The sequence below is a fragment of the Falco naumanni genome, chromosome 3, assembly GCF_017639655.2.
Source record: "Falco naumanni isolate bFalNau1 chromosome 3, bFalNau1.pat, whole genome shotgun sequence".
NCBI lineage: Eukaryota > Metazoa > Chordata > Aves > Falconiformes > Falconidae > Falco > Falco naumanni.
In genome coordinates, this window is record NC_054056.1 from 60,239,149 (window position 1) to 60,265,298 (window position 26,150).

The 26,150-nt window shown below is 41.5% G+C and overlaps 1 protein-coding gene across 1 annotated transcript; it reads right to left on the minus strand.

Moving 5' to 3' along the window:
• Positions 1-10,618: 10,618 nt before the first annotated feature.
• On the minus strand, positions 10,619-24,595 carry NAPG (NSF attachment protein gamma). The gene is made up of 12 exons (XM_040586847.1): positions 24,441-24,595; positions 22,336-22,403; positions 21,107-21,191; positions 20,267-20,284; positions 19,658-19,688; positions 19,077-19,186; positions 18,873-18,939; positions 18,098-18,168; positions 16,884-16,962; positions 16,305-16,384; positions 14,700-14,829; positions 10,619-13,656 (listed from the first exon to the last, which is right to left on the minus strand). Exons 1-12 carry the CDS (start codon positions 24,494-24,496, stop codon positions 13,507-13,509), a joined length of 945 nt encoding a protein of 314 aa, XP_040442781.1. The 5' UTR covers positions 24,497-24,595; the 3' UTR covers positions 10,619-13,506.
• Positions 24,596-26,150: the final 1,555 nt, after the last annotated feature.

Below are 26,150 nucleotides of genomic sequence, written 5' to 3' on the forward strand. Positions count from 1 at the left end.
CGGCCAAGAAAGCAGACAAACCTGAGCATCTGTGTTTGCAATCTCCACTGCTCCATAAAAGACAAGGTCAGGCAGAAAACATGTGTTTCGTATTTGCAAATCTGAATGATTTATATTAGGGGAGCAGGGCTGGACTGCATGCAGCCTCTAGGTTGTTAAAATTTAATTTACTAATCAATTACTATCAGATGCTAGACTTCTTCAGCTGCCTCATATGAGGAGCATAGTTTCTCAAAATACCCTGTCTTGATTTCAGTGCTGTATCTCCTTCCACGGGCTGGAGAGAGGTGACATGAAGTGGGCGAGCAAAAGAAAAGGACCACTCAGTCCCATGAGGTCACATTTTAAATCAAGAGAATCCACCAGAACATCATCTCCCCATTTCTGCTGGTCATTTGGGAGATGACATCCTTCTGCCACTTATCTGCACGAGGTAGCTTTACCTGAGGAAATAGTTGCATTAAAATGCATGGTACCCCTCCCACCTCAAGGGAGCAAATCTGCAGGAGACTCGGTGTCCCTAGCTGCACTGTCCTCGTTTTGGCTGGACTGCTTCTCCACCATCACTCCCAGTTTAAAACATTTAAAACATCGTAAATGCATGCCTCTCGGCAACTAAATGAACTAGGATAAAAGTAAAGACAGAGGCAAGACTATTGCTGACAGGCATCCTTCCTGTTATGTGGGTTATGAGGTATAGGTTGGGTCTCCTGTGCTGTATGGCTTTGGGCTGCAGGTTCACAGATAATTCTGATCTTGGGGCAATGATGTGTGTGTATTTTCTAACTTTTCTTAAACGGACATACTGAAAACAAACAATTCAGATGGCTTACATGAGCCAGAGACTCTCAAACACAAACTCGAAGCAGCTCCATGAACATCACATGTTTCACAGCTTACACTCCCATCCTCATACACATGGCAGCTCCCACACAGTCCTAAGAGTCTGTGGGTCTCTTCAAAGCTCAGGAACACAGGAGACCCACCGCTATCCTTTAAGATGGATTAAAGAAACCCTGAAGGTCTGCAGATTTCTTGTGGACACAAGCAGGTGACAGCTGAACAGCTCCTGTCTTCACCCCCTCAAGGACGGTGGTGTCAGGAACACTGCAGTACAGTGGAGATCTGCCTCAATATTAGTGCAGGGCTGATGTTATGCTGCCTCCTCGTCATCAAGCAACTTGCCCCTCTCAAAGGCACAAGACAGTACTGACCATTCTCAGCAAGACTTCACCTATCCAGCTTGGTACTGATGACATGAGGCCTGTATGAATATCAAAACTCATCACAAAGGACAAAAGATATCCCAAAATGTGTTTGCGGAACATGTTCTCCTTTTGAGAAATAAAGGAACAAGACAGTTTTCAGAGTCCCAACTCCAGTCATATGCAGTTCAGCGTACAAACATCAACACTAGCATTGGTTGAACATTTTTTTTAATGTCCTCTGTTAAAATTAGCTCTGTTCTTGGTTAGTAAGTCACGCATGAAATGATCCTGGCTTCCCTTTAATGTGGTAATCAGAGACCAATAACATTTTGAAATTATGGGTGAATTGCCAGCTCTTCTCTCCAACTCTTTGCTATCTGCATTTTGGGTGACAGGTTCCCTAGGAATAGGTTAATATTACTACACTTGGAATAGAAGAGGGAAATATTTTAAACTGGGGAATAATCAATCCAGTCCAAACCTTCAGATGGAGAATCACTCAAATTAAGATTCATGAAACTCTTATAATTCATTATTTTTTTTCCAACAAATACCCAGCAGGTCACAGGCAGTTGGATAACTAGCCCCACCATGGTAATTTATGAGACTGTCTCATAAGTTACAGAGCTGAAGTTGGGGTTGGGATTTTTTTGGTTTGTCTTTTTTGGGGTTGGTTTGTTAGGGGTATTTTGGGGTCATTTTGGTGGGTTTTTTTTGTTTTTTTTTTTTTTTTTGAGGAGGAGGGGCAGGGGAAGGAGGCAAGCAGGGGAGGAAGCCAAAAAAATGTCAGACTCCAGGTCTTCAGGAGTATTTTAATGCTATCAATTACCTAAGGACTGACTGTAATAGACAGTGTATCAGATTGTGCTAAAGCTTTCAATGCGTAATGATCAGAGGTGGTTTTTTCCTATTTCTAAACTCTAATGCTTCAGATATGTTTATACCTTTCCAGGACACATCATTCAGTGCTGCTTTCACTAAATGCACAAGGCAAATGCTGTTGACCTGATGTTACCCACTCACTATAACTGCAGAACTACAGCAACGTTACCGTCTGGCAGATTAATTCCTACCTGGCACTACTGCTTACAAACTGCCTAATTAACAGTCTGTTAAACCAACAGAGTGAAACATGACAATTTCTGTAACAAACACAAGGACAGCAAGCCAATATAACATCACTGGGTGTAACAGGGCCATGACCGCAATATGTGACTATAAATGCTCATGATGGAAGCGAACAGCTGACAAACTTCTGAACCAAGGCAATGAGCAGAACCAGAAGAGATGACTGCAGGCTAATCAGCCCAGCGATTAGTCTAAATCGCATCAAATTCCTATTTTAAATCCATCCTGTAGTATTATTTGGAGAGCGCTATTTTTCACGTTATTGCACTGTGGGGTTTCTGCATACTATTACGTTGTTGATGGCTTCAGCTCTGGGAACAGCTGCATTTCAGTAACTCAGAAAGCCCCAAGTGTAGTTTAAGAAGCTCAAAGACAATTTGCCTGGAATTAAATGGCCTTGACAAATGGTAGATGTTTCAACCTCCAGCTCATCCTTAGCTATACAGCCTTCCTGTCCACTTGTCTCTTTTCCATTCAGCGCCTCGGCAAGCATGAGCCAGCGCTTAGATACCCTGACAATATAAGAAAATAGCTATCTTTCCAGCATGAGAGGGAGTCTGTGACTGGTAAACACATACAGGAGTCTCAGTCAAGCCCTTGCCTGCCATGAAAGCCTGTCTGGGAGAAAGGGGTGAAAGCCAGAAGTTTGCAATCCTTCACTGCAGGAATTTTGGCCCGTGGGTACAGTTGGCTGCCTCAAGGCAGCGCACCTTGCACACAGCTGAGGATCTGCTGCATAATGTCTGTAGGCAAGTACATTAAGGGGAGAGAGAGTTTACGGCTTCAGCTTGACGTGCACTTGGAGAACGCTGGCTTCCAACTCATCTCCCACACTGAACTCCAGGGACGTTCAACTGCTGACCCAGATCTGGAACCAGACTTCAGGGTTTGCTCCTAGCTCTGTGACTGCAACATCAATCTGGCTACAAACACTGCCATCATTATAAAGTTCTTTTTTTAAAAATATCACTGAAGAAATTAAAAAAAAAATTATTTTCTTATTTTAGCTATTTCTTCTCCCTTCTTAAAAGTGATTTTTTTAGATATGTGTACTCGGATGTGGACAGAAGGTATGTGTACTCAGGTGTGGACAGATCTGTGCACAGACTACCACAGTGTTTCATCCTCTCCTGCTGGTTGCAGAAGTTTGACCCTTTGATTTGTTTAACTTCAGTGCAGTTGGGATGTACAGGTCCTAGGCTCTTCATGCAGCCTCTCCTTCCTACCACTGAGACCTTTAAATTAAAGAGCTCAACCAGCAGGAACAAGATTATAATCAAGAATTGTCCTAGACTTCTGCTCCAAACAACTTGATCTCAGCCTGGCTATAAGAGATTGCCAAAGGTCCACAGGCTGTCAGTCATTTATCCAAAAAAGCCTGGAACACTTTGAGAGCCATGAAGTATCACAGTCTGGCTCATGCAGCTGATACGTAACGTTGCATCCCTTAAATAAAATGAACCATAGGGGTGAACATAATTTAGAGATGGACGGGGTGAACAAAAATATACAACAGCTGTCTATGAGTGACTTAAATCTTCATCTGAAGAGAAAAATCACTGCCAGAGATTTTCAACCATTCATTTAGACATCAGGAATATCAACATATTTAAACACTACTAAGAGATGATGTTTAGGAAAATTGGGAAAAGAGCCAAAGATACAAATAACTTCATTGAAAGAACTTAGAAGACTGGCAAGAAACATAGCATTCATATTTTAAGCAATTAACTTGCATTTAACCCAACTGTCTTAAAATGCTATACTTCTGTACCATATGGCACATGCTGTATTAGTGAGCCACACCACAGTTAACTCAAAGGAGTGTGAATTACACACTCAAAGAAAAAGAGTTTGGCGATGTATGACAGCCCTTAGAAGTCTGCTACAGAATGGAAAGTAACTGCAGAATACTTTGCATATTTTACCTTCAAGCCTTCATTTAACCTACCACAACTCCCAACATGGACGTGTCCTAAACCTAATGATGATGTGTCACATTCACCCATTTATTTGTATTTGGTCAAAGGTAAAACCCCAAAACAGTGACAAAATGTCAGCCTTTCTGCCACCAGAACACAGCACACCCTGGATTCCCTGGATTGCTGGCAGAGACCAGGAGCTTTCCATCAGCTCCAGCTCCATTATAGTACATTAATTTTATTACTTGTTTCTCTGCAATGAGCACAAACCAAGTTCACCACTCTGTCAACTGCAAAGCAATGGTTTTCGTAAGATGCTGAAAATGAAGCAAAAAATGGTCAAAAGGGCGAAGACTTACTGCAATAGCCCACCAGAGCAAAGGTTTGGTTTCCCTTCAGGGTAAACTGGGGGGAAAAAAAGGAAAATGCTATAGAGCAAAGCCTTCAAGGAATACTCCTGCTGCTGCAGCAAAGACAAAATACATACACCTAAAGAAAGGAAACAATGCAGCAAACAGCAAATGGGATCCCTTTATTACACTATTCATTTGCTGTACATCTGGAAACTTCACTGAAGAAATGCATTAGATCAGAGCAGTATAAATTTGGCATTAACTGAAAGGTCACCATAAAAAAAAAGTGCTTTCCCCTACTGTGTCGTGGCAAAATTGTCAATGATGCTCAAAACCTCTTTAAATCTCTGACAAAAAGAGTGTGTCATTCATGTTAAGGTTCTCTGTTAGTTGCCAAACAACACATTATGTCTCCAGTTGTCCCGTCACCCTTCTTCACACTTATTGTTAGGAAATCACGAGAGGGCATGAGTACTGCACTGGCTGCAACCCTCCTTGGTTTCTGCTCTCCAAGTCCACTCCTTTCCACATCACTCACTGCCTCCTTGTCTCTCTATGCTTCAGTCGCATTGAATCTGTTAATTAACAGCTCCCATCTTCTGGTCCATAAAGATCAGAGTCCTAGTAGCTGTAATATCTATATTTAAAAGTGGCCAATATATTTTATAATAGAAAACCAAGACTACATGCAGTAGTTAGAATTATCCACAATGTAATCAGCTACAAGGAAAACTCAACAGGCAAAGGCTTTTCTTTTAATTTTCTTTATTTTTTTATTATTTAGTTTAACTAAACTTTTTTTTTACTATTCCTTAAATTCCCCCCTACAGTTTTAACAAACTAGTTCAAAGTCCAGTGGAGTGATCACAGATGCAGAGTGTTTCTCCGTATCTGTCTCATGCAAAACAAATACATAGAAATTTATCCTTGAAACAGAAATATCTTTGAAAGCTTTGAAGCAATTAACGCATACCCCATTACAGTAAACTTCAAGTTATCCCATTACTACACTTCAGTCCTGTGAAGAAACACTACTTCTGAAATATTTCCTGGTTTAGATATCCACGACCTTCTAAAACAGAAATTACCACGTCATAAATGCAAGTGGAGAAAAGTATATAACATGTGTATGCATTCAGGCTGCTACTTGCGTTTACTACTGTGGCCTCACGTCAGTACCAGATTTTGTTTGGATGCACTAAACCAACTATGAGGCATTCACATCTGTGCCAACATCATTGTAGCATCTCCAAGCAAAAAAACGCAGCAAATTATGTATACGTGAAGCCATTTGAGAGCCTATCCACCAAGACATCACAAGTAGTTCTGTGTTGATACACCCAAAGACAAACAAGTGACGAGTGTGTGCAGGCACATTCATGCTTTCTCTCTCAATTTCCCTCCTGCCCCCATCTCAACCACAAGAAATTGTTTGCTCCCTAACAGCTACAGGATGACACACAGAGAAAAACAGCTCCCTGAAATTCAGATTGCATACCAACATGGATGAACCACAAAGGAAAACACCCCTAACCCTTATATTAGAGAATATTAAGATCTAAGGGGAAAAAAACCCAACACACAAGCCTTCTACATACACCTCCCTCTGTCTGAATCAACAGAAAACAAGGGTGGTTTCTTCTTTCCAATGTTTCTTAGCAGCAGGGCTTGTCACCAAACTCACATCTGGCATCAGAAATAGTCTGAAATATTTCAAAGCAGGTAGAAATAACTCTATGCTGTTGTTTCAAAGAAACTTTTTTTGTTAGGAATTCCTGCAACATGCAGTATCTGGTAAGTTTGGGAGGGTAAATGTCAAGACCGCTGAAGTACCAGGATAATATCTTACTTAAAGGAAAAAAATTTAAATATACCACTGTTGCTGCATCTCTGTTATCAAAGCTTTAACATATTTTGCTCACTTAGTGTTGCTACACAGCTGTCTTGCCCTTCAAGTCTACCCAGCTTTAACCATTCACTCCTTACACCAGCTTGTGCTCCAGGCTCTGGTGCAGCTGAGAGAATCCTTATTCTTTCTCCAGCTATTCAGCTTGGAAAATCATACATTTACACAAGACAGGGAGCCAGAAAATTACTGGATGGTCGTCAGTTAAATAAAACACTTGGCACCAGTATGACACATGGGGTACCATAAGTCTTTACACTTCATGAATTCTCTGCTATATTATTACTAACACAATTACTTAGGGACAGTTGTTGAGCAGCACAGAAAGCATTGGCTAGAAAGTTGTCAGCTGCACACAAACACACAAAAGAAAAAAGTCCCTGTCTGGCTGGTGTAAGATTTTTACCTTTAATTCCTGAATTGCAGTCAGTTAATGACAGGCAAAGGATGCGATTCCCAGAATGTGTCTGCGCTCATACCGTCTCACATGGCATGCAGCAGCAGAACCTCTCCCCAGCGTGAAAAGGCCAGTCATGCCAGTCCTCATTCCTCCCGCTCTGCCTCTATGGGTGAAGCAGAAAGTGGCTTTTTGGTTTGTTTTTTTCTTTTTTTTCTTTTTTTTTTTTTTTTTTTTTAAGTGCTGTCCTTTTGGTAAATTCCAGGAGGGGCCTTCTCTTCCATCAGCCAAAATACCATTGCACGATGACTGACTTCCCCACTCCTTCCATTTTCAGTTCACTTCCCCCCCCCCCCCAACTTGTTGATTTCTGTCCTTAACACCACATTTTGTCCATGAGGCATTTCATAAAATTTTGTGGCTGGAAGGAGAGTTGCAATTGCAGCAGAATCAGCCAGCCCTGGAGTTAACAAGTTATACTGCACACCAGCTGCTGTTCCACCTGCTCCTCACACCCCCAGCCTCTGCAACCTGGCTCTTAATCACCTGATTAGCCAGGCCCAGCTCAGAGAAGAGGAAAGAAAGGGGAACTAGTCACATCCATCACAGCTGGGGGTGGGCCCATTTATCATGTGATAAAACACTGCAGCAAAAAATAAATGCGATTTGTCTAAGTCTGGGGGGGTAGGCGAGAAGGAGATGCGTAGTAGCAGGAGTGGACCTGTTATTTATTCCCAGGCATGCTGGGGGAAAAATCCCAAACCACAGCCTGGGTTAAGGCTCCTTCCTCAGGGCCAGAGCCACGCCCCGGCAGAGCGCTCCCCTTGCCCCCGCCCCCACGAGCGGCACAGCCGGCGCGACCACCTCCGGCAGCCAGGGCTGCCCCCCGCCCGGCGCGTCCCCCGGCAGCCGCCCCCCGCCCCCTGCCCGGAGCGCCCCGGGCAGCCCGGACCCGACAGGCCGATGGGGTCCGCTGGAGCGGGGCCGTGGGCAGCGCCGAGCCCCCCGCCCCCCGCGGCGGACACAGCGCGGCAGCCGGGCCCGGGCCCGCAGGGCTGCCTTCTTCAACGGCTTCACCGGGTGCTTCAAGTCGTGAGAAGCAACAGCCAGAACAGGGCCCCGTGCGCACGTTCCTGACCACGTCAGTGCCCCAGCCGAGCCTTCCTGACCGCGCCAGCCGCCCCAGCCCCGGGCAAAGGCTCCCACCGCCGGGAGCCCTGCCCCGCCCTGCGGCACCGCCTGGCAGCGGGAACCGGGCTCTCCCCATGTAGAAACAGCACAAAACCAAGGCATGGACCCAAAACAGGGCAACTAATGACAACCCAGTTTCGCTTCACGCATGCTAGGGCCGACTTCTGTCACTCCAGAAGTTTCTGTCGAGCAGCCTAAACTGGTTGCACACCCGTTACCATCGCAGCAGCGTGCACCTCGAAGCCAGGCCACGCTCGTTACCACTGTTCCCCTTAGACGCCGCGGATGAGCCAAGGGCCATATGTTCTTCAAATGTACGTGCAGCCCTGCGGCTGCCTCTCGCTCCCATTCCAGGCTGCAGGCTGCACGGCCGCTCCGCATCCGCGCTGGCACCCACAGCTGAAGGGCAACAGCAGCAGCTGTGAAACCAAGACCCGTCAGCCCTCCGGAACACGGTCACACGCAGCACTCAGCACATCATCTCCAGCAGGTCCCATGGCACAGGAAGCGATGCGCCCAGCTCCTGGGGATGCTGCCCTGCCTCGACAGACCAGCACCTTCAATATTAACACCCCCCCTCAGACTAAAACTACCTCCTGCTCTGTAAAGTTGTATCTACTGACTCCAATTTCATTACCACCACTAGTTGTTGGAGTTGGCGTGGCTTCTGTTTTCCATTTTCTACGTCCAAAAAAGTTCACTACTTTTTATAAACCTAGATGATAAAACAAGTTTTATTTTTTCCAAGAGCAGCCCAGTTCTTATCATTTTTACAGCTGCTTATTCACAGCATCTGAGGGATGACTTCTGTCACACTGAAGAACTTCAGTGCCAGATTCTTCAGCCTCTAAATACTCAGGCAAGTTTGACTTTAAAACAGTAGAAAAGGTGATTTTTCTGCAATTATGAGGTCTTCAAAGAGTTATAGAGTTCACATCCTTAAATTGTGTAAAGATCTTGCTTTTGGAAAGCTGAAAGCTAGCTGTTTTTCAAACACACACACCCCTTTGGATCCATCTGGATAATGACAAGCTTGCATTCTCATGGACAAAAACCACTTTGAAAATCTGACACAAGGGATAAATAAGATTAATTAACTCCAATGAACACAGCCATCTTAAAATTCACATTAGTACTTAAAATGCCCACACCTTCCTCACCATTTCTCTACAAATTCAGCACAAACTTACTTATATTATGTACTTAACGGAGTCAGTTTTTGTTCAAATACAAGTAACACCCTCACTTCAGAAGAACTCCCCCAAAAACCTGTAAGAGAATTACAAATTAAACTTGGGGAGAAAACCCTATGTTAATCTATAGAAATGCTTAAACATACACCAGCGACACTTCAGCATATAAGTGGGAAGACACAGGTGAAAAACAACTCCTTACAAACCCAAACTAACCTTTCCTCTTTGTTCTGCCCCCAGGTCTTGGTTTTAAATCAGCAAAAACCTACAACCTATATAGCAATTTAGTCACTTATACATGTTCTTGCTGGAGAGCAAACTCCATTTCTAAACTGATCCTTTCTAGGAATGAATTTTGAAGTTCTAACAGCTAAGGCATCCTCCACGTTCAACTGCCCCTCAGCCATTTTGCTCTGGGCTCCTCTTTTAGCCTCCAGCGGCACCCTGAGGCAAACAGGATGCATCTGTGACAGTCAGTATGGACACTAAGAGCACAGCTTGGTGCAAGAACCTTTCTTATGTCCTGGCTGCTCCCATTAACCTTCTCAGTCCTTTCTAGATTTCACCGCATTCAGGAAAACCTTGGAGCATACACGTGTATTCTTCCAGAAGACTTCAAGAGTTTGCTACACACTTAACCAGCCCAACTATGGAAACAAATGCTTTATTTCCACAGCAGATCTAAGAATCTGTATGTCCTCCACCATCATTATAAACACAGTTATGGGTTTTTTTTAAAAAAAATATTTTATGCTTTGCATAACTAGCCAAGATTAAGGAAGACCAAGAACTGGAGAATCAATTATTTCTCTCTATTTCACACTGCTAAAGACTATAAATTCAGGTCTGACAGTTGCCCAATATAATTTTGTTCTCTGAATACATGTCTTTGGGAAGTGGTAACAATGAACCACCAAGATGTTACAATCAGCAGAGAGGCAAAGCACATACATTATCTTTTATTCTGAGTGGACAGAACTGCCTAAGAGGTGTCAGCATCTCAAATCATGAAAGCTACCAGAAAGGTATCAAAAGGCCAGTTAGAAAAACAAAAGCCACAGGATAAATGAAATGGCCTGTAAGTAAATATCTAGTGAATAAGCCACACAGATTGGACCTCGCTGACTTTCAACACTCAAACCCGAGCCAGCAGGTTCCCAAGACTTAGTCCTTCATCACATAATATACTCACAACGCTTGGTGACAAGCTCTGCAGACAGTCACACACAAAATCTGCTCAAGATTAAAAAACAATCTTCATTTTCAACTGGTGGTGCTCAGCAGGACCTGATCAACAACAGGGAAAGCTAGCACAAAAGCCTTAGTTCCAAGTTTTATTTTTCATGTTCATGAAACACATAGCCTCTTCTCAAGAGGCAGCATCTTTAGAGCTATTACAAACACGTTTTGTACTCTAATACACCACAGATTTGGAAAAACAACAAATAAAGCACAGGTTTCACACTGCACTTGGGCATACTGAGTATTAAGTTACAGATAATTTAGAAATCTTCTCATTTTACATATACATTGTGTTGGCCATCACTCAGCCTTCATGCACAATTTAATTTTATTTTTTCTTGCAGTCAACACTGGTTTTGGAAAATTTCTTGCTGTAAATGGTACCTTTTCTATGTTGTATCACTTACATGGTATTTACATAAGTGTGCAAATTGCTTTGAAAGATAGAAACAAACACTAACACATAATATACAGACAACTTCTATAGTTAAACATTTACTAAAAGGCAGTTAACATTCCTATCACACTTTCATTGCCTAAAATAGAAGAATAAGTTATATAAAATAGACCATCTTATTTTCAGACACTTCCATTTCTGCAGATTTGGTGTTTGCAGCAACATTGCAATCAAAGATTAAGATTCTACTCCTACGATTCAGAGAAGCCCCCTTCAGTTCAACGGCAGCTTAACATGTTTAGTACAAGTTACTTTTTTTTCCAGATTTTCCACACTTGGCACAGGGTAAAAAGAAAAAAGCTGGTGGGAGCGGGGAAGAGCGTCTTCACATCTATTTGATTTTTTTTGGCAATATGAGAAGTATGCTTTAAGAATCTAATGCATAAATTTAAATTTTTCCTTTAAGGGCCTGTTAGTGTTACAAGCACAGTTTAAATAAAGTCTGCAAGTTCTTTCACAGAAGCACACAAGGTTCCCCATTTTTCTTCTTATGTATGTCATTTTCTCAGATATATGTAATTGCTCACATATACAAAAAAGCAGACTCCCGGAGACCATTCAACTAAATTCAGAATTGGAAGCAGTGGGAAATGCTTGAAGAAAATTACTTGGTGTTCCCAGTGCTCCTACACGTGTGGTTTTTTTCTGCTTGTGATAAAGACTCCCCATAAAAAGTGCATGGTCGCCTTCATGAACAAATCCTGAAGGCACAAGCTGAATAACCAGACTGAGTTGCTCCAATGGTGAGAACAGAAGTTACAGGAAAGTCTTCAAAACCATCTTTCATGTATACCTGTAAATATTCTCAGAGAAAAGCAAATTGCTTCTTAAAATTTCATTTAGACTATTTATAGAAGAGCAAAAACTTCTATACACGTGACTAATAACAAAGGGAAATTACCTGTCAGACAGTAAAGAACTACAGGTGTAGTCTCAAATAAAAATCCAAGGTTATTATTACATAATACAAAGAGACAAAACTGATTTGTTAACACCCATTATATTGAATAATGTGACTTTTACAGCAGCCCTGCCTACAAATTATGCTGTAGTTTGTGCACTCATCACAAAGTTACTGAGTGCAATCCACCCCAAGGAAAGCAACTATTAGCCCTCTAAAACTTTACCTTCATCACAATCATGTCTGACACACTGACGTCAGACATCACACAGATGTCAGACATATGCTTGATATTTTTGAAGACATCAGATTCCTTAATATGGCAGAAACTGTACCAACGCTTAACACTCTGCTTTTGGTCTACTGCTTACTGAACTTTGGGTGCACGTATCGCACACAAATCCCTGCTGGATTCCAAGTGCTCTCACCCTAGCACAGATCTCGATTAGGTTCTTCTGAAGAAACACACTACAGGTACAACTTCTAGAGCTGTCAATTTTTAAGCATAAAATGGTCAAACAAATTTAAGATGCTACAGAGGCTTGCAAAGTACATGATGCCTTGAAATCAAACAAAAATAGAGAAGATCCAGTAAAATTTGGATACTTTGGATTCTGAGCTGGTTTGAAAAATGCCATCTGTAAGAGATAGCTGTTCTATGCTTTGAACATATGAGAGAATGAAATTTCTATGAAGACTATTGATTAGTATATAAACATCTAAAACACTCATGAACTCAATATCATTGAAACATTCCACCTAAGTTTCTGCTAAACACTGTCTTCAAAGCTTTATATTCAATGCACATTATCTGCTGCCTTCGGTTTCTTTTTTGGTTATGGCATGCACTTCAGGAACACTGCTAAGAAAGGTTGTCCACGCCTTCCATTCCCAAGGTGTACTTTACAAACACCATGCATGTATTTACTTCCAAAGAGTTCAGGTCAAAAAAGTTCTTAAGATGAAAGATGTGTGTGTACTTTTAAGCTTACAAACCAGCTGCAAACTATTTGACTTAGTATTTTCCACACCCACATGGATACTGCTTGCAAAGAATACGGTATCAAAATAAAATTCCATAGTGGAGTAAAAACATGCTGAAAATAAACTGAATGCTCCCCCTAGTGCTTATACGAGTGAAAAATCATGCCTGGCACAGTCTGCCTTACAGTGTTAAACAGAAGATAAATAGCCAGATGAATGCTTGTGTATTTGACTAAGAAAACAATCACAAATGTAAGTGTATTACCGGGACCAAAAAGTGTCAGCTGCTGAAATCCAGCATTTAAAATTTTGTACAACTCTCCTTACTCCAGTGCTTCTGGTTTCTTTAAAACTGTGCTTTTAGTAAAAATTTCTCTCAAATTCTTCCTGTCACCTAAAGGCAGGGCCCTGAGGGAGCTCCTACCAGGTAAGAAATGAAGTCTAAAGATGTTCCAAGTTGGTAAGTACAGCGATGATTCTTCTCCTGTATTGTACCCAGAAGCTGCCAAGTTAATATCAGCATTCCCATATCATAATTGCAATGAAGCTCTGGTATATCTGATACCTTTGGATATGCTCAACATCACAAATAAATCAGATATTTAAGACAACCTATGTCTGTAGCTAGCATAGTCCACCAGAATATTCATCCTCTTCCTCATCAGCATGAGAGCCCACTGCAGCTGGTCCTCTTGCTTTGTCTTGTGCAGCATTTGGCGATTTCTTCTTGATTCCACCTCCTGGGACCACCAAGGTAAGACCAAGCTTGGCATACTGACAATAACAAGGCAAGTTTAATTTCTGTATTATCACAGAAGATCTTGTTGAATTGCACTGCACACAACTGACTGACACTCACAACAAACAAGCAAGTAACATTTAGTACAGTACAGAAAACAGACTGATGCTGCTTTCAGAGTGTATTTTTCCAGCTTAGAATAAACCTCACATTGGTTTATTTTTCCTACCTCAAACACTCAGAGTGGGATGCGAGATCTGTATTGATATTGCTTATTATAGAATAATTTGGCCACATCCTACAGCTTCTGTGTTTCAAGCTTTACATAAAAAAAAAATCAGTATGCAGCTCTGCATACATTATCTAGCAATAGTTCATGTAAAAAAGTCTCACAACTTTTTCAGTAAGACTAGTCCCTTAATTTTTACTATTCAACATAGTAACAAAGTAAAATTAATCAACACTTTTACAAAGTTTGGCATGGCTGGATGTCTCCATTACTCCACACTTTTCCTATCCTTATACTTCCCACAATTTAGAAGCAGAGTTAAAAAAAAAAAAAAAAAGGGGGGGGGAGGTATCGCACAACTACTTTCTTAAAACTAAAATAAAAAAACCCCAAAAATTTCACTATTTCTTGCCTTCCTAAGGAATAAGTGCTGAAAAAAACATTCAAGAGCCATCCTGTAGGCATCATATTCTGTAATGTTTATGTATGCATGCCAGCTATATGGCATTTCTGAGATAAAGCATAAGCAGCAAATTGTTCTGGTTCCTAAAGAACTAAGCAGAAGGGAACCAAATTTTAGTCAACTCGTCAAACTCAGCAAATCCACAACAAACTGCTCTTTCACCTAAGCCTTCCCACCATCTCAAAGGAACAATGCTGGGGGAATTTACATTGGCAGGCAGCAAAGTAGAAGAAAATGTAAAGTTCACAGGCACACAGCAGGATGACAGCAAGTCACAATACATGGACTCTGCTCTTCTCATTTTCCTCTACTAGGAAAAACAAAAAAATCTCAACCTGAACAAGCAAAGGGATTATAAAAAAAATCCACAGGAACTGCCTACTTACATCATTGTCCATGTATTTGAAGAGTGGCAAATTACAGACTTCAGAAACTTGATCCTGATCTTGCTGGTCATACCCTTCTAAAAGTTGCTCTAGTGCTGCACAGTCTTCACTTCCATTAAACCCTGGTATACTGAAGGAAATGAAAAGTTCATTTAGGGAATTTCCACAATCTACTTAATGCTCAGCTATTGTATCTTTAAATGCTGCTGATTAATAGCAGAAGAGCAAGAAGTTTTTAAGAATCCGATGGACTGCTTATTCCACAAAGCTGCTTATGACCACTTCAACCTCTCCAGGTACATGGATCATATTCATAAAATTAACATTTCAGCAATATTAATTTGCATTCTGACAGTAAGATGATAATCACAGTCAAGACAAAGAGAATATTAGAATTTTCCCGTTTTTTGTGACTATTCAATAAACTGTTCCTCCACTTAACATATAGAAAAAATTTGTAACGAGTTTCTATATATAAAATACAAATTGAGGACTCGGAAAATGTGAGCAAGATGTTTAAAGACTGATCTTGAAAATTCTTTCTAAAAATAAAGTACAATTTAACTTACACATGTGTTCAAGTCATTTCACTAAAAACACAGTTTGAGTAAAAATATGTTGTTTCAGCATTTTGTTACTGAAGTCCTAATGAAAGCTGAAATGCAGAGTTGCTGGGAAAGTCTCTGGAACCAAGGTTAAACACTAATCCAGATTTTGCCACCAGAATTTTCTCCTAGATGTGTAAAAAATTCCTCCTTCATTTTAGTGTGTTCAACTGGACTACTTTCTGTTTCCTAAATTATCTTTAAATTCAATCAACTATTTAAAAAGAAAAAGTCATAAAAAGTAGAAAACTTGCTTTTCTTCTTCCAGTGTATGACGAGGGCAAGATCCCCTAGATCAACATAACCAGAAATGTAGTAATTCACATGCAGCAAGCTTTTAACAAAAACATTTAGATTAATCTTTCTCTCAATCTAATCACCACACTAGACAGCTTAATGGATTATGCTGGATGCTGCTATAGCGCATTTTGAGACTGCATTCCGTATTTCCATACTCAAACTGTAATAATATATGGAAATGACAAGTCAGAATTTCAACTTCAAGGGCACCACACACACACAGCAAGTTCTGAAAAAATTAGAATTCAGTTAGCAAAATCCAGAAATACCCATTTTAATCCTAAAACATTTGTCTATAATAACTAATCCACCTCTGTTCCATTTGAAAAGAAAAACAAAAAGGGACAAGCAAAAGGATATAAGCAAGACAAGAATCCCAGCCACAACAGTATTCTGCTCAGCTTTTAACATGGAAAAAAAATGGGAAGTTCTGATCTCCATCTCATTTCACCTGTCAGTCATAACTACTTCTTTATGACTATTTTTTTTATTTTAGGTTCATTAAGAAAAGTAGCTATGTTAATTACAGCTAAATGTGTTAAGAGTGAAAAACATTCCTGATAGCCATATACCAGGGAATGCTATTAATGTACTGTACAGGCTTAAAATTTCTTGAAGGTGTTTCTACTGCTCTTTCAGAAGAACAATCTACATTAATGAAACATTCAGTTTAAAATTACAGGACATGAAGTAGACTCACCTATAGCTTTCCCTCACACATCTTTCTGCAGCAACATAATCATTTCTGTGAAGATGAACTAAGACTTGAGCAATAGTTTTCTAAACAAAAACATAAAAAAAAAGGCCAACCTGATGATTCCATAGAAATTAACAGCAAAATATGCTAAAAATACTAAACTGCTAATATTTAGTGTAAAAAAGGTCATTACAATCCACAATGATTCCAAGATACTGACGTAAGAGTCAGAACAACATAGTTAAGAAGTAGTAAGCCATACCTTCAGCTGGTATGAAACATGTTATCTCCTAGAACATTGTAATGAACCATTGCAGCAAGTAACAGTGTTTGTGGTTTGTTATTTTTGGTAACACCTTTATTTTTGATACTCCTGTAGGTAACAGCATCTTAACTTTAACTTTAAAGTAGTGAAAAAAGCAGTTAGAGGTTGGGGAAACATGCGCTACCATGAATTCTCATCACGTAGCAAGAAACACATCAGTGAATCCAGAGGTACATATTATCAGTCAGGTGTCAGCTGTCATTAGTTACCCAGAAAAACTTGAAATGCACCATCAGAAATTGTCTCTTGGAATTTACCTTATAGCACGTTGGGTAATTTTCAATTTCCTTATAAATACTTTTTTCCTTTTGAAGAGACAATGCAGCCTCATCTAGTCTAAAAAACCAAAAAACCAATTAGGAGCATCAGTGTCAGGAATACAGCATAATCAACCTGTGGCTAATCACAAAGTGTTTAACTAGTAAACCGGCAAGTCTACCAGAATAAAAAGCAACACAACTTAACATTAGAAATAGATCTTACTAACAGAGCAGATGGAGAAATATAGTCAGCAATTCCTTTTCTATACATGCAGGCTAAGAACATTTCTGGTATCCACTCAGAGAAACCTCATTTTTCATGACATTGTACAAGATTAATGACTTGTTATGGACCCTAACAGATTTCTGTATGTTGTGAGGCTACTATAAGCTATCAGTAAGTCTGATATCCATGAACTACCAATATTAAGTCATAGCAACTGCTTTAGAGTTTGAATAATCTTTAAATCATCATATTAAACTTCTAGGAATTAGCAATAATATATGAGCTATAAAGCAGCAGAGCAGCCAAGTCTCTCAGATGATCCAGACCTATGCTGACTTGTTTTCACAGAAAGACCTTCAAGTTATGTTGTAAATTTCCTTTGACTACAATACTGCAGTGAAAAAAAATTGTCTTAAAAGTAGAGTTAGAAACCCAAACGAGTTCTTAAAGGAACTACCTGTTTAAACAGCCTGTTTAAGCTGAACTGCAGGTCAAGTTTGGTGCTAGTCATTAACAAATAAAATAAAATCTCACTGAGACTCCCAGATACACTCTTCTTTAGAAGTCCAGAATCAGGCTGCTGCAAACAAATTTCTTGCCTCAAGTTAGTCACCTAATTCACCTGCTTTATATTCCACAGCTGTAAGACTTTCAAGTACTTTCTACATATTAGTGCTGGAAGAAAAAAATAAAATTCCCAAAGCAGTTTCAGAAATAATGAAAATTGGTATATGTGCTTTCTAGCTATTCAACAAACACAAAGGAAACAAAGCCTTACAGCCCACATTTTCCCATCCTAGAACACAAAACAGGTGGTTCCTGGATGTACATGGCATATGCCACAGAAACTGAATTTTAGTTTGAAGTGTTTCTCAAAGAAGAATTAAGTAACAGTATATATAAACCCAACAACAGCAAGAAAAAACACCCATGAAAGTCACCATTAAAGATTCAGTCATTTTTTTAAAAAGGCATAAAGCTATACCTGCGTCCCCTGACTAGAAGTCTTGACGCCTTCCCTAGCATTTCTAATGCTTGCCGTAAACGCTCTTCATTCTAGAGAACAAAAAATTCATGCGTTCATATTTCATTTGCACAGAATTAAGACCACCAGACCTTAATCTAAGTATGTCACCTGTAACTTAGAATAACTGTTAATTATTGTATCAGCAGTTCACACACTCAAGGGAAACACAATGAGCATTGGTGCACCCAAGTCCCATAGCCAGCTCCTGTATGGATCTACAGAGCAAAGTAACACGGATGCATATTTGCTCATCTGGAAACATGTGACAACCGACAGTAGAGAAGTACACGAAAGGCACTAGCAAAAAGGCAAATCGTCTGCCTGCAGGATGGGTAAAGCATCAGGGCAACTCTTCTCTTCTGTGCCTTCAAGGATTTCAAATTATTTTAGGCTCCAGAACGCTCCAGCAGCCATGTTCCCCACCCTCTGGTCTACCCAACAAAAGGCAGAAAACAGCATACAAAATTCAGATTCAATCAAGTACCAGACAGAAAAAGGCAAAGCAGACTCCTAACTTTTATAATCTCCTTTACAGCAAAAGAAGCCTTCAGCTTCATTACTGAGCCACTGATGTGAAAGGAAGGAAAAATCATTTTGAATCTAACCTCAGGCTTTTTTTTAACTGTATAGCTGACCCTAAACACCAATCCATTCATCTCTGTATGCTTTCTGGAACTGGAAAGTTCTCTGCTGAGCAGGGTGGGGAACCACCAACACAAAAAACCCCACTTACTTCAAACACTGATGCTGCTTGCTGATAGAGCTGCACAGCCTTCTCTGGGCTCACATTTTCTATTAACCTGTAATAAATATAAATCATTTCTCTTCAGACCTAATGAAAATACTTTTTACTTAAAAGCATCAAAAAGACAAGAAAGACAACTGAAGACATACCCATGCTCTGCATGCATTCTAGCCACCAATCCCCCAGACTTACTTTCCAGCTCGTTCCAGTGCAATAGCTGCTGTATCTGGTGTCCCGTTCTCCAGGTACATCATACTGGCTTTCTCAATCAGCTGAACTGCTTCAGGGAGTCTCTGCATCTCCTGCAAAGAAACAGTTAGAGGGACATTGCTGTCAGGAACTGTGCTTATGTACAACAAAAAAAAAAATCAAAGTAAACTAATACCTTTTCTATTAAGATTCTAATTTTTACTTACAAATTTCTAGAGCTAGTGCAAGTTGACCACCAACTCCATAAAACTAATTTCCAAGTACCAAGCTTTCAAGTAAGGCATGAATTTGTGGTAGTTTACAGCAAAAGCAACACCGCTCTTTTATTACCCTCTAACTTAAGGTCTTCACTTTTACTTCTACAAAAGGAACATCATTTCCCCCCCCCCCCCCCAACTTACAAATGTCATTCCCTAACTAGGGTGTTCGTGGGGACTATGAGTCAACAGAAAAATACCACTTTAATATAACGTTTGCTTACATATATTTGTAAAATGGTCTAGTGCACAATATTTTTCACTGCAAGATACAACTTTTTAATAAAACCTAGCAAATGAAAATACCTTTAGCATCATGCCAGCTTGTTCATAAGCTCTGCAGAGAAAAAAAATACAATGTAGTTAGATACGGTGTGTTTCAGCAAGCTGTAGTTACATGGCAAAAGTTAACATGCATCAGCTATCAGTCCACTGTTAATATTCAATGCTTTGAAGACGTTTCAAGTGTTTTATTTAATGAAACGGCACACGTGTAACATTATCTTCCACAAATGAAGTACTTCAACCACACTGCCCACTAAAAATATACTCTCACGATCTCACCCACAGGCAATATTTGGATTATTTGTCATTATCTGCTTGGTTTGAAGTACTCTCTTTAACTAAAAATGTCTTTATAAGCTCAACAGCGTAGAATTCCAAAATTACCATAATTTCATCTAAGAAAAAATATTCAAAATCAAAAGGTGCCGAAGAATGCTAAAAATCCTCATCTTTTCAGATAGCCATTGCAGGTTTTCAGACTTTCCTAGCCCGCACTTCCATTAAATGGCTTTTAAAGCAGCGAAACCACTTAAAACATACCATTTATTACAGTGAGATCAAAATGATAGCTCACACTTGTACCATATGTTAGAAAATTTGTTTCAGATTCCTCAGGGCTCCTATACTTACTTGGCAGCATGGAAGAGACTAGAAGTAACATTATCAAAGTCAAGGACAAATGCCACAAAAATATAATGCAGAAAAATTATTAGTGTACAAAATCTTACAAAAGTGCTAGTTTCAAAGCAAGGAATCCATAAAGGGAAATCAAATCTACTACATCTACAGGCAAGGTATCAAAAATAAATGCTTCTAACGACAGAATAAATGCTACGTACCAAAGTGTAACTGCACGTAAAGTTGTAAAAAGTACATTTATTTAAAATATGTCCCTGGTGACTAAATACTACCACGAGTACTCTAATAATGTTAGAGTTGTATTTAGTTTACTATCCATTTGTAGGTATTTAAAAAAATGTAACAATTTTTATACAGTAGTACCTAGACATCTTAGGCATGGGTCAGCATCTTACCACTCCAGATGTTTAGGAAGACATTCTTCACTGTGAAGGTGATGAGACACTGGGCCAGGTTGCCCAGAGAAGCTGTGGATGCCCCATCCCTGGAAGTGTTCAAGGCCAGGCCGGATGGGGCTTTGAGCAACCTGGCATAGTAGAAGGTGAACCTGCCCACGGCAGGGGGTTGGAACTAGATGACCTTTAAGGCCCCTTCCAACCCAAACCATTCTATGATTCTATCTTATTGGAAACAACACAGCTTTTTTTAACCAAGAGTTCTTTAGTTTTCCTGCTTAAAGCACACAGGAATAGTCTTTTAAAAAGAGAGTTTTGTTTGACTGACAAAATGCACAAATACATTAAATACATCTTCTACCAACGCACATCACCCCATTCTTATAGCAACTAGTCAGCTTCTTGGCAAAAAGAACAGCAACCAATGAAAAGATACGCTTTATTGTTTTCATGTGCCTCAGCTTCCCGTAAACAGGCTTCCCTTGCCTGGTCAAACTGCTTGGCATTCTTAAAAGCAACAGCTGCAAGAAATCAAACAAAGTTCTTATTAACAGCTTGGCATTTTCCTTTTTTCACTACTTCTGCTCAAGAATTTAGCCACCCAAAGATGCAAACAGACTTTTAAAATGAATGGCTAATTTCCCAAGCTCTTCCAAGAAATCCCACGGCAGTCCTCCTTGCTTCATTAGTCACTTATTATCATTAAAAACATTTATTGTTAACATTTCCATATCATCACTGTACCACACATTGCGCATAATTTGTTTAGCTGGATTTTGGAATTCACTCATTCTGTACTTTAATTACAGAACTGCAGGAATGCATATGTATATATTGTTAGCCATTAGAGGTTATACAAAATCAGTATGGAAGGAATATAAGTGTACCATCAACAAAGCACACCTATAACCTCCTCAACACAACCATTTCAGGGCACAAATATGTATTTCTATCTCAGCCAGACTGACAGAATATTAAAGTAGGATTTAAATTAAACTTCCATTTATAAATACTCTAGTTGCTCTTCCAAGTTTGTATTTCTCTTATCCAGGCTTAAATGAATGAGTAGGAACGCCTAAAGCAAGAAGCCAAAAAACCATGCTAAATTACTATTATCAAAAAGAAGAAAATTGTTTAAGAGCAAAAAGGAATCAACTAATAAGAATTTTATATTCAGTGTGACACTTGCAGTGGAAAGAAAGAAGGAAGGAGAACTTCCTATGTCTAAAAAAGAACCTGGCAAAATCTCTCTACCTTACCGAGACAGTCTCTGTTAGGATATATTTCATGAGGTGATTAAAAAGCAAAACGGTAAAACTAGCTGGAATATTTGTGGGTTTGTAGGTAAAGTAATAGGATTTGGGGGTGGACAAGTGAAAGAAAGCAAGCTTTATCTTTCTCACACGTAGAAACATGCGAAGTAGAAGTTGTAAGGTGCTGGGGGAAAAAATTGTTTTGACAACTGTTCCAGATCTCCAAGTACAATCTGAAATTTATTTCACAGTGCTACTAAAACTATTTTGCTGTTGTTTCATCATACTTTGTCTTCACAACAGTTTTACTTACACAGCAGTGTACTGAAAATATGTAAATTGTTAGCAGGGATTAAGCTTAAAGAATACTTTGAAGCCACAAATACATGGCCATATTGAGAGCCATACGTACCTGCCTTCCCATATTCAGTAGCTGCACTGTCATAATCTGGTTTCCACTTTAAGAATCCGGTTTTCAGACTAAAATGCAAGAAAGGCCTGTTAACAATTAGTGAAGATTTTATGGTTTACCTTCAAAGAACTTCAGATATATTCAAAACTTTAGACTACCTCTGAAAAGGAGGAATTACCTATATGCTAATACAACGGTGGCATGACAACTGCAAAAATTAATGCCAGCATTTTCAAAAATTTCATAAAGCACTGCAACAACATCCCATATTACATGCCTCACTCTGACATGCTTCTACTGTCCCCACAATTTTCACAAGTTCAGCTCCTCAACAGTAAGAGGTCAACAGAAGAAAAATACTTCCACCTACACCAACATACCTCAAGATTTTGAATACCATAACACCTGACAATACTTTGTTACACATCAAGAAGTTTCCTGTGCTCTACAGTAATTTTTTGCTGCCAAGAATTATCAAAGACTCTTTGCTGCGTACACAAATGAAAGAATTTACTTACCAACACAAAGACAAAGCCTCACGCATCATTTATATGTCTACAATGGAACATGACACTCAACGGCACCACGCACGCACACACAGACATATATATACACATCAGGAAACATATACACTGCAAAATGAGGCAAGTCATCAGGCAAAGTTGACTTCACTATTATGACTTACTTCTAAAACAAGTATTAGAGTGACAAATTTAGAGTCCACTTCCATATTTGTTGTAGGCAGACACTTCTGATGTAATACATGCTTAATTTGGAAAAACAGTTGTATACAGACACTGTGTTGGTTTTGTTGTTTGTCTTGGATGGAAACCACAGTATGTGACTCTAAAGCAAGCCTTTATATTGTGTTATTTTTATCACAGGCAAAGTTTCAAATGCATAAAGCTGAAACACACGATGTTTTACTCTGCATACAGTTTGAGATTTAGGTGCCTTTTATTTCAAATGCCTTCCAGGATAAGCTTAAAATTAAATCCACTGAAAAGCATTTTTGGTCAAGTAATTTTGTGTGTCTGGTACAGATTCTTTTTTATTCTGAAAATTCTGTCCTCTATCACAGTTCATACTTTTGATCCACGATTTCTGGATTGCCTCTCACCTTTCTTACAAAAATTATAGCATCTTTAGAGTTGTCAGACCTATTACATCCATCCTGTAGTCTGTGAAGTTGAGACTTGGAAGCGAAATGGCTATATTTAGTGTTACAATACATAACAAGACTGTCATATATAGATGTTAACCCCTTCTAAGCTAAATGCCAGCACAGCTCTTTGAGACCATCTAAAAAGAAACAATCACACACTTCTCATAGTCCAGAAACAAACAAAACACACGCCACCTCGGCAAGCTTAAGCTCCTTTATTCGCCACAACCCTCACAACTCTTTCCTCCCACTGACTTCAGCAGAAGAGCAGGAGTGACGGCCCTTGCCCCCCGGTTAGGGTCACAGCGATGAAGGCCACGGGGCCCTTCGGGAAACTGCTCAGGCCCCCGAGCCACAAGGCCTCCCTGACGTGACTTTTTATTCCGCGCCGCTTTATTTTCCCCGTTCGGGCGAAAGGGCGCTCGCCAGCACCCACTCGGCCCCCTGCAGGGAAGACCCCTGCGGCAGAAATGGGGCCAAGCACCCACGTCCCCCGACCCCCTCCGCGCCGGCCGCCCACGCCCCCCCCCCCCCCCTCCTCCCCCGAGGTCACGCCACCCGGCGCCTGCGGTGCCCCCCCGGCCCCGCCGCGGTGCCACCACCTCCCCCCCGGCTGCCCGGCCTCTCCGCCCCGCCGGGGCTCACGGGAGCTGTAGTTCCTCCGAGGCCGCCGCTCCCCGCACGGGCGCCTGCGAGAACTACAGCTCCCGAGAAGCTGCCCCCCGCCGCGGCCCAGGGCCGAGGGCAGCGCCGAGCTGCCGCGCTGAGCTGGCCGCCCGCAGCCCCCGGGCTCGGAGGCCGCGGGGGAGGGGGGCCGCGGCGGCAGGCAGCGCGCTCCGCCGAGCCCCGCTCGGGCGACGCGACGCCTGCACGGGGCCGGAGGGCCGGGGAGCAGCCGCCGCACCCGCTCGCCAGCTCCGCCCTCCCTCCCGCCGCTCACTATTTTTCCGCTTTGGCGATGTGCTCGAGCGCCTCGTTAATCTTCTGCGCCGCCATGTCGCCGCGCCTGCCCGCCGGCACGCACCGCTGCGCTCCGCGCCCCCGCGACGGGCCGCCGCAGGGCTCACGGGGCGTCGGGGGGAGGGGCCGGGCCCTCCGCCCCTCAGCGCGCCTGCGCGGCGGGGCCGGGGCGGGCGGGGCGGCTGCTGGCGGGGGCGGGCTGTCCCCTGTCGCCTGGGGCGGGGAGGGGGTCTGGCGCTCTCCCTGGCAGGCCTGCGGGCGGTGTCACCGGGTGCGGCTTGTGCAGGTGGAAGCTCGCACGCAGTGTTAGGCAGTGCCTCGCTCCCGGGAGCCCCCCCAGCGCCGACCTGTCCAAAGCCAAAGGACAGTTTTTGGAAAACGGGAATGCGCGCAGGCCTGCCTCTCCCAGGGTTTTCAGATGGAGGCCAGGCTTCGGTAGAAACGCACAACCCGTGTCCCAAGGCTGAAAGGCACTGCTTGCCCTGCTCCGGGGGAAGCCTGCAGTGGTCCTTGTTGCCGAGGTATGCGCCTGACTCGTTCAGTATTTGCAAAAACAAGAGGCTGTGTCCTGTCAGGCTGGCACAGAAATCTTAAACCAAAGGCACACATGGTGGTTGAGCAACACCAGAGTTGCTAATCCAGGCTGTGCACTCATGCAGGGTACCCGAATTACATGCTTAAGAACTGAATTGTAAATGCTGAGGAGGTGTTACTGCCCCTATGTCCAGTTCCTTGAGACTCTACCTCTGTTAATCTGAAACATCCTGGACTCACAGAAGGTCAGTGATGGAGCCCAGGAAGTTTATTCTCCAAACTTGGGCGTCATTATTGCCTTCCCCTGATCTGTGTGAGAGAAGTACTTATCAACACAGGAGAGAGAAAGCAAAGCGAGAAGCTGGTTAAACTTGCAAAACTTCTGTCAGAACATAGGAGTCATTGAAACTCCATACTGTTTACAGGAATCAGAACTTTGCAATTGTTTCTACCTTAAATGGTGACAAGAAGCAATATTTACATATTTTGCTTTACTCTAGGTAGGCATCAAACTCACAGGTCTGAATTGCTCTCCCTTTTCCCATTCCCTTGATGACATGGAGACAATTTTCTTAATTTGGTTTCTTGCACTGCACTTGAGAGGCTATCATATATTGCAGATGGTGGAAAATCCCCACTAAATCTTACATACTATCGTGCTGTGTCCTAGAACAAAGTAGGAAAAAAGGTTGTAGAGAGGCTTTCTTTCAATGCTTTCAAAAGCAGATGAGTGGTCATGGGAATACTGGGAGACCATAGCTAATCTTGCATAATGCATATGCAAAAAGGCTTCTGGCAGGCGCTCGCTCACTGGTAGGCGGTAAGAAGTAGAGGAAGCTGTGACTGAAGAGATTCCTGTGTCAACACCTCTGTCTTTTCCTTCCCTTGCTATGGCAGCCAGGACAGGTCTGGCCATGTAGCTATGAGCTTGCTACAGTGCCTTTCAGATAAAGCTGGGAAAATGAAATCACAGCACTGCGGCGGCATTAAAGAACAGGATAATCTCAAAGTGTTCTTCCAAAGCACCCAGTTAATGACATTGTTTATGTGTTTGTTTGTGCTAGTGCTTCTGGCCTGCTGTGTTCCCTGAGTTATAAATAGCTGTTCACTCTCTAGTGAAACTACACATGCGCACTGTCTGGTTATACTTTATACT

Excerpts from the sequence above, each read along its gene's own strand:
- NAPG (XM_040586847.1), bottom strand. The coding sequence starts at position 24,496 with ATGGCGGCGCAGAAGATTAACGAGGCGCTCGAGCACATCGCCAAAGCG. Across the intron at positions 18,940-19,076 it reads GCACTGGAACGAGCTGGAAA|GTTAATAGAAAATGTGAGCC; the intron begins GTAAGTCTGGGG and ends TATTTATTACAG. Across the intron at positions 14,830-16,304 it reads TGTGTGAGGGAAAGCTATAG|TATACCAGGGTTTAATGGAA; the intron begins GTGAGTCTACTT and ends CATTTCCTTCAG.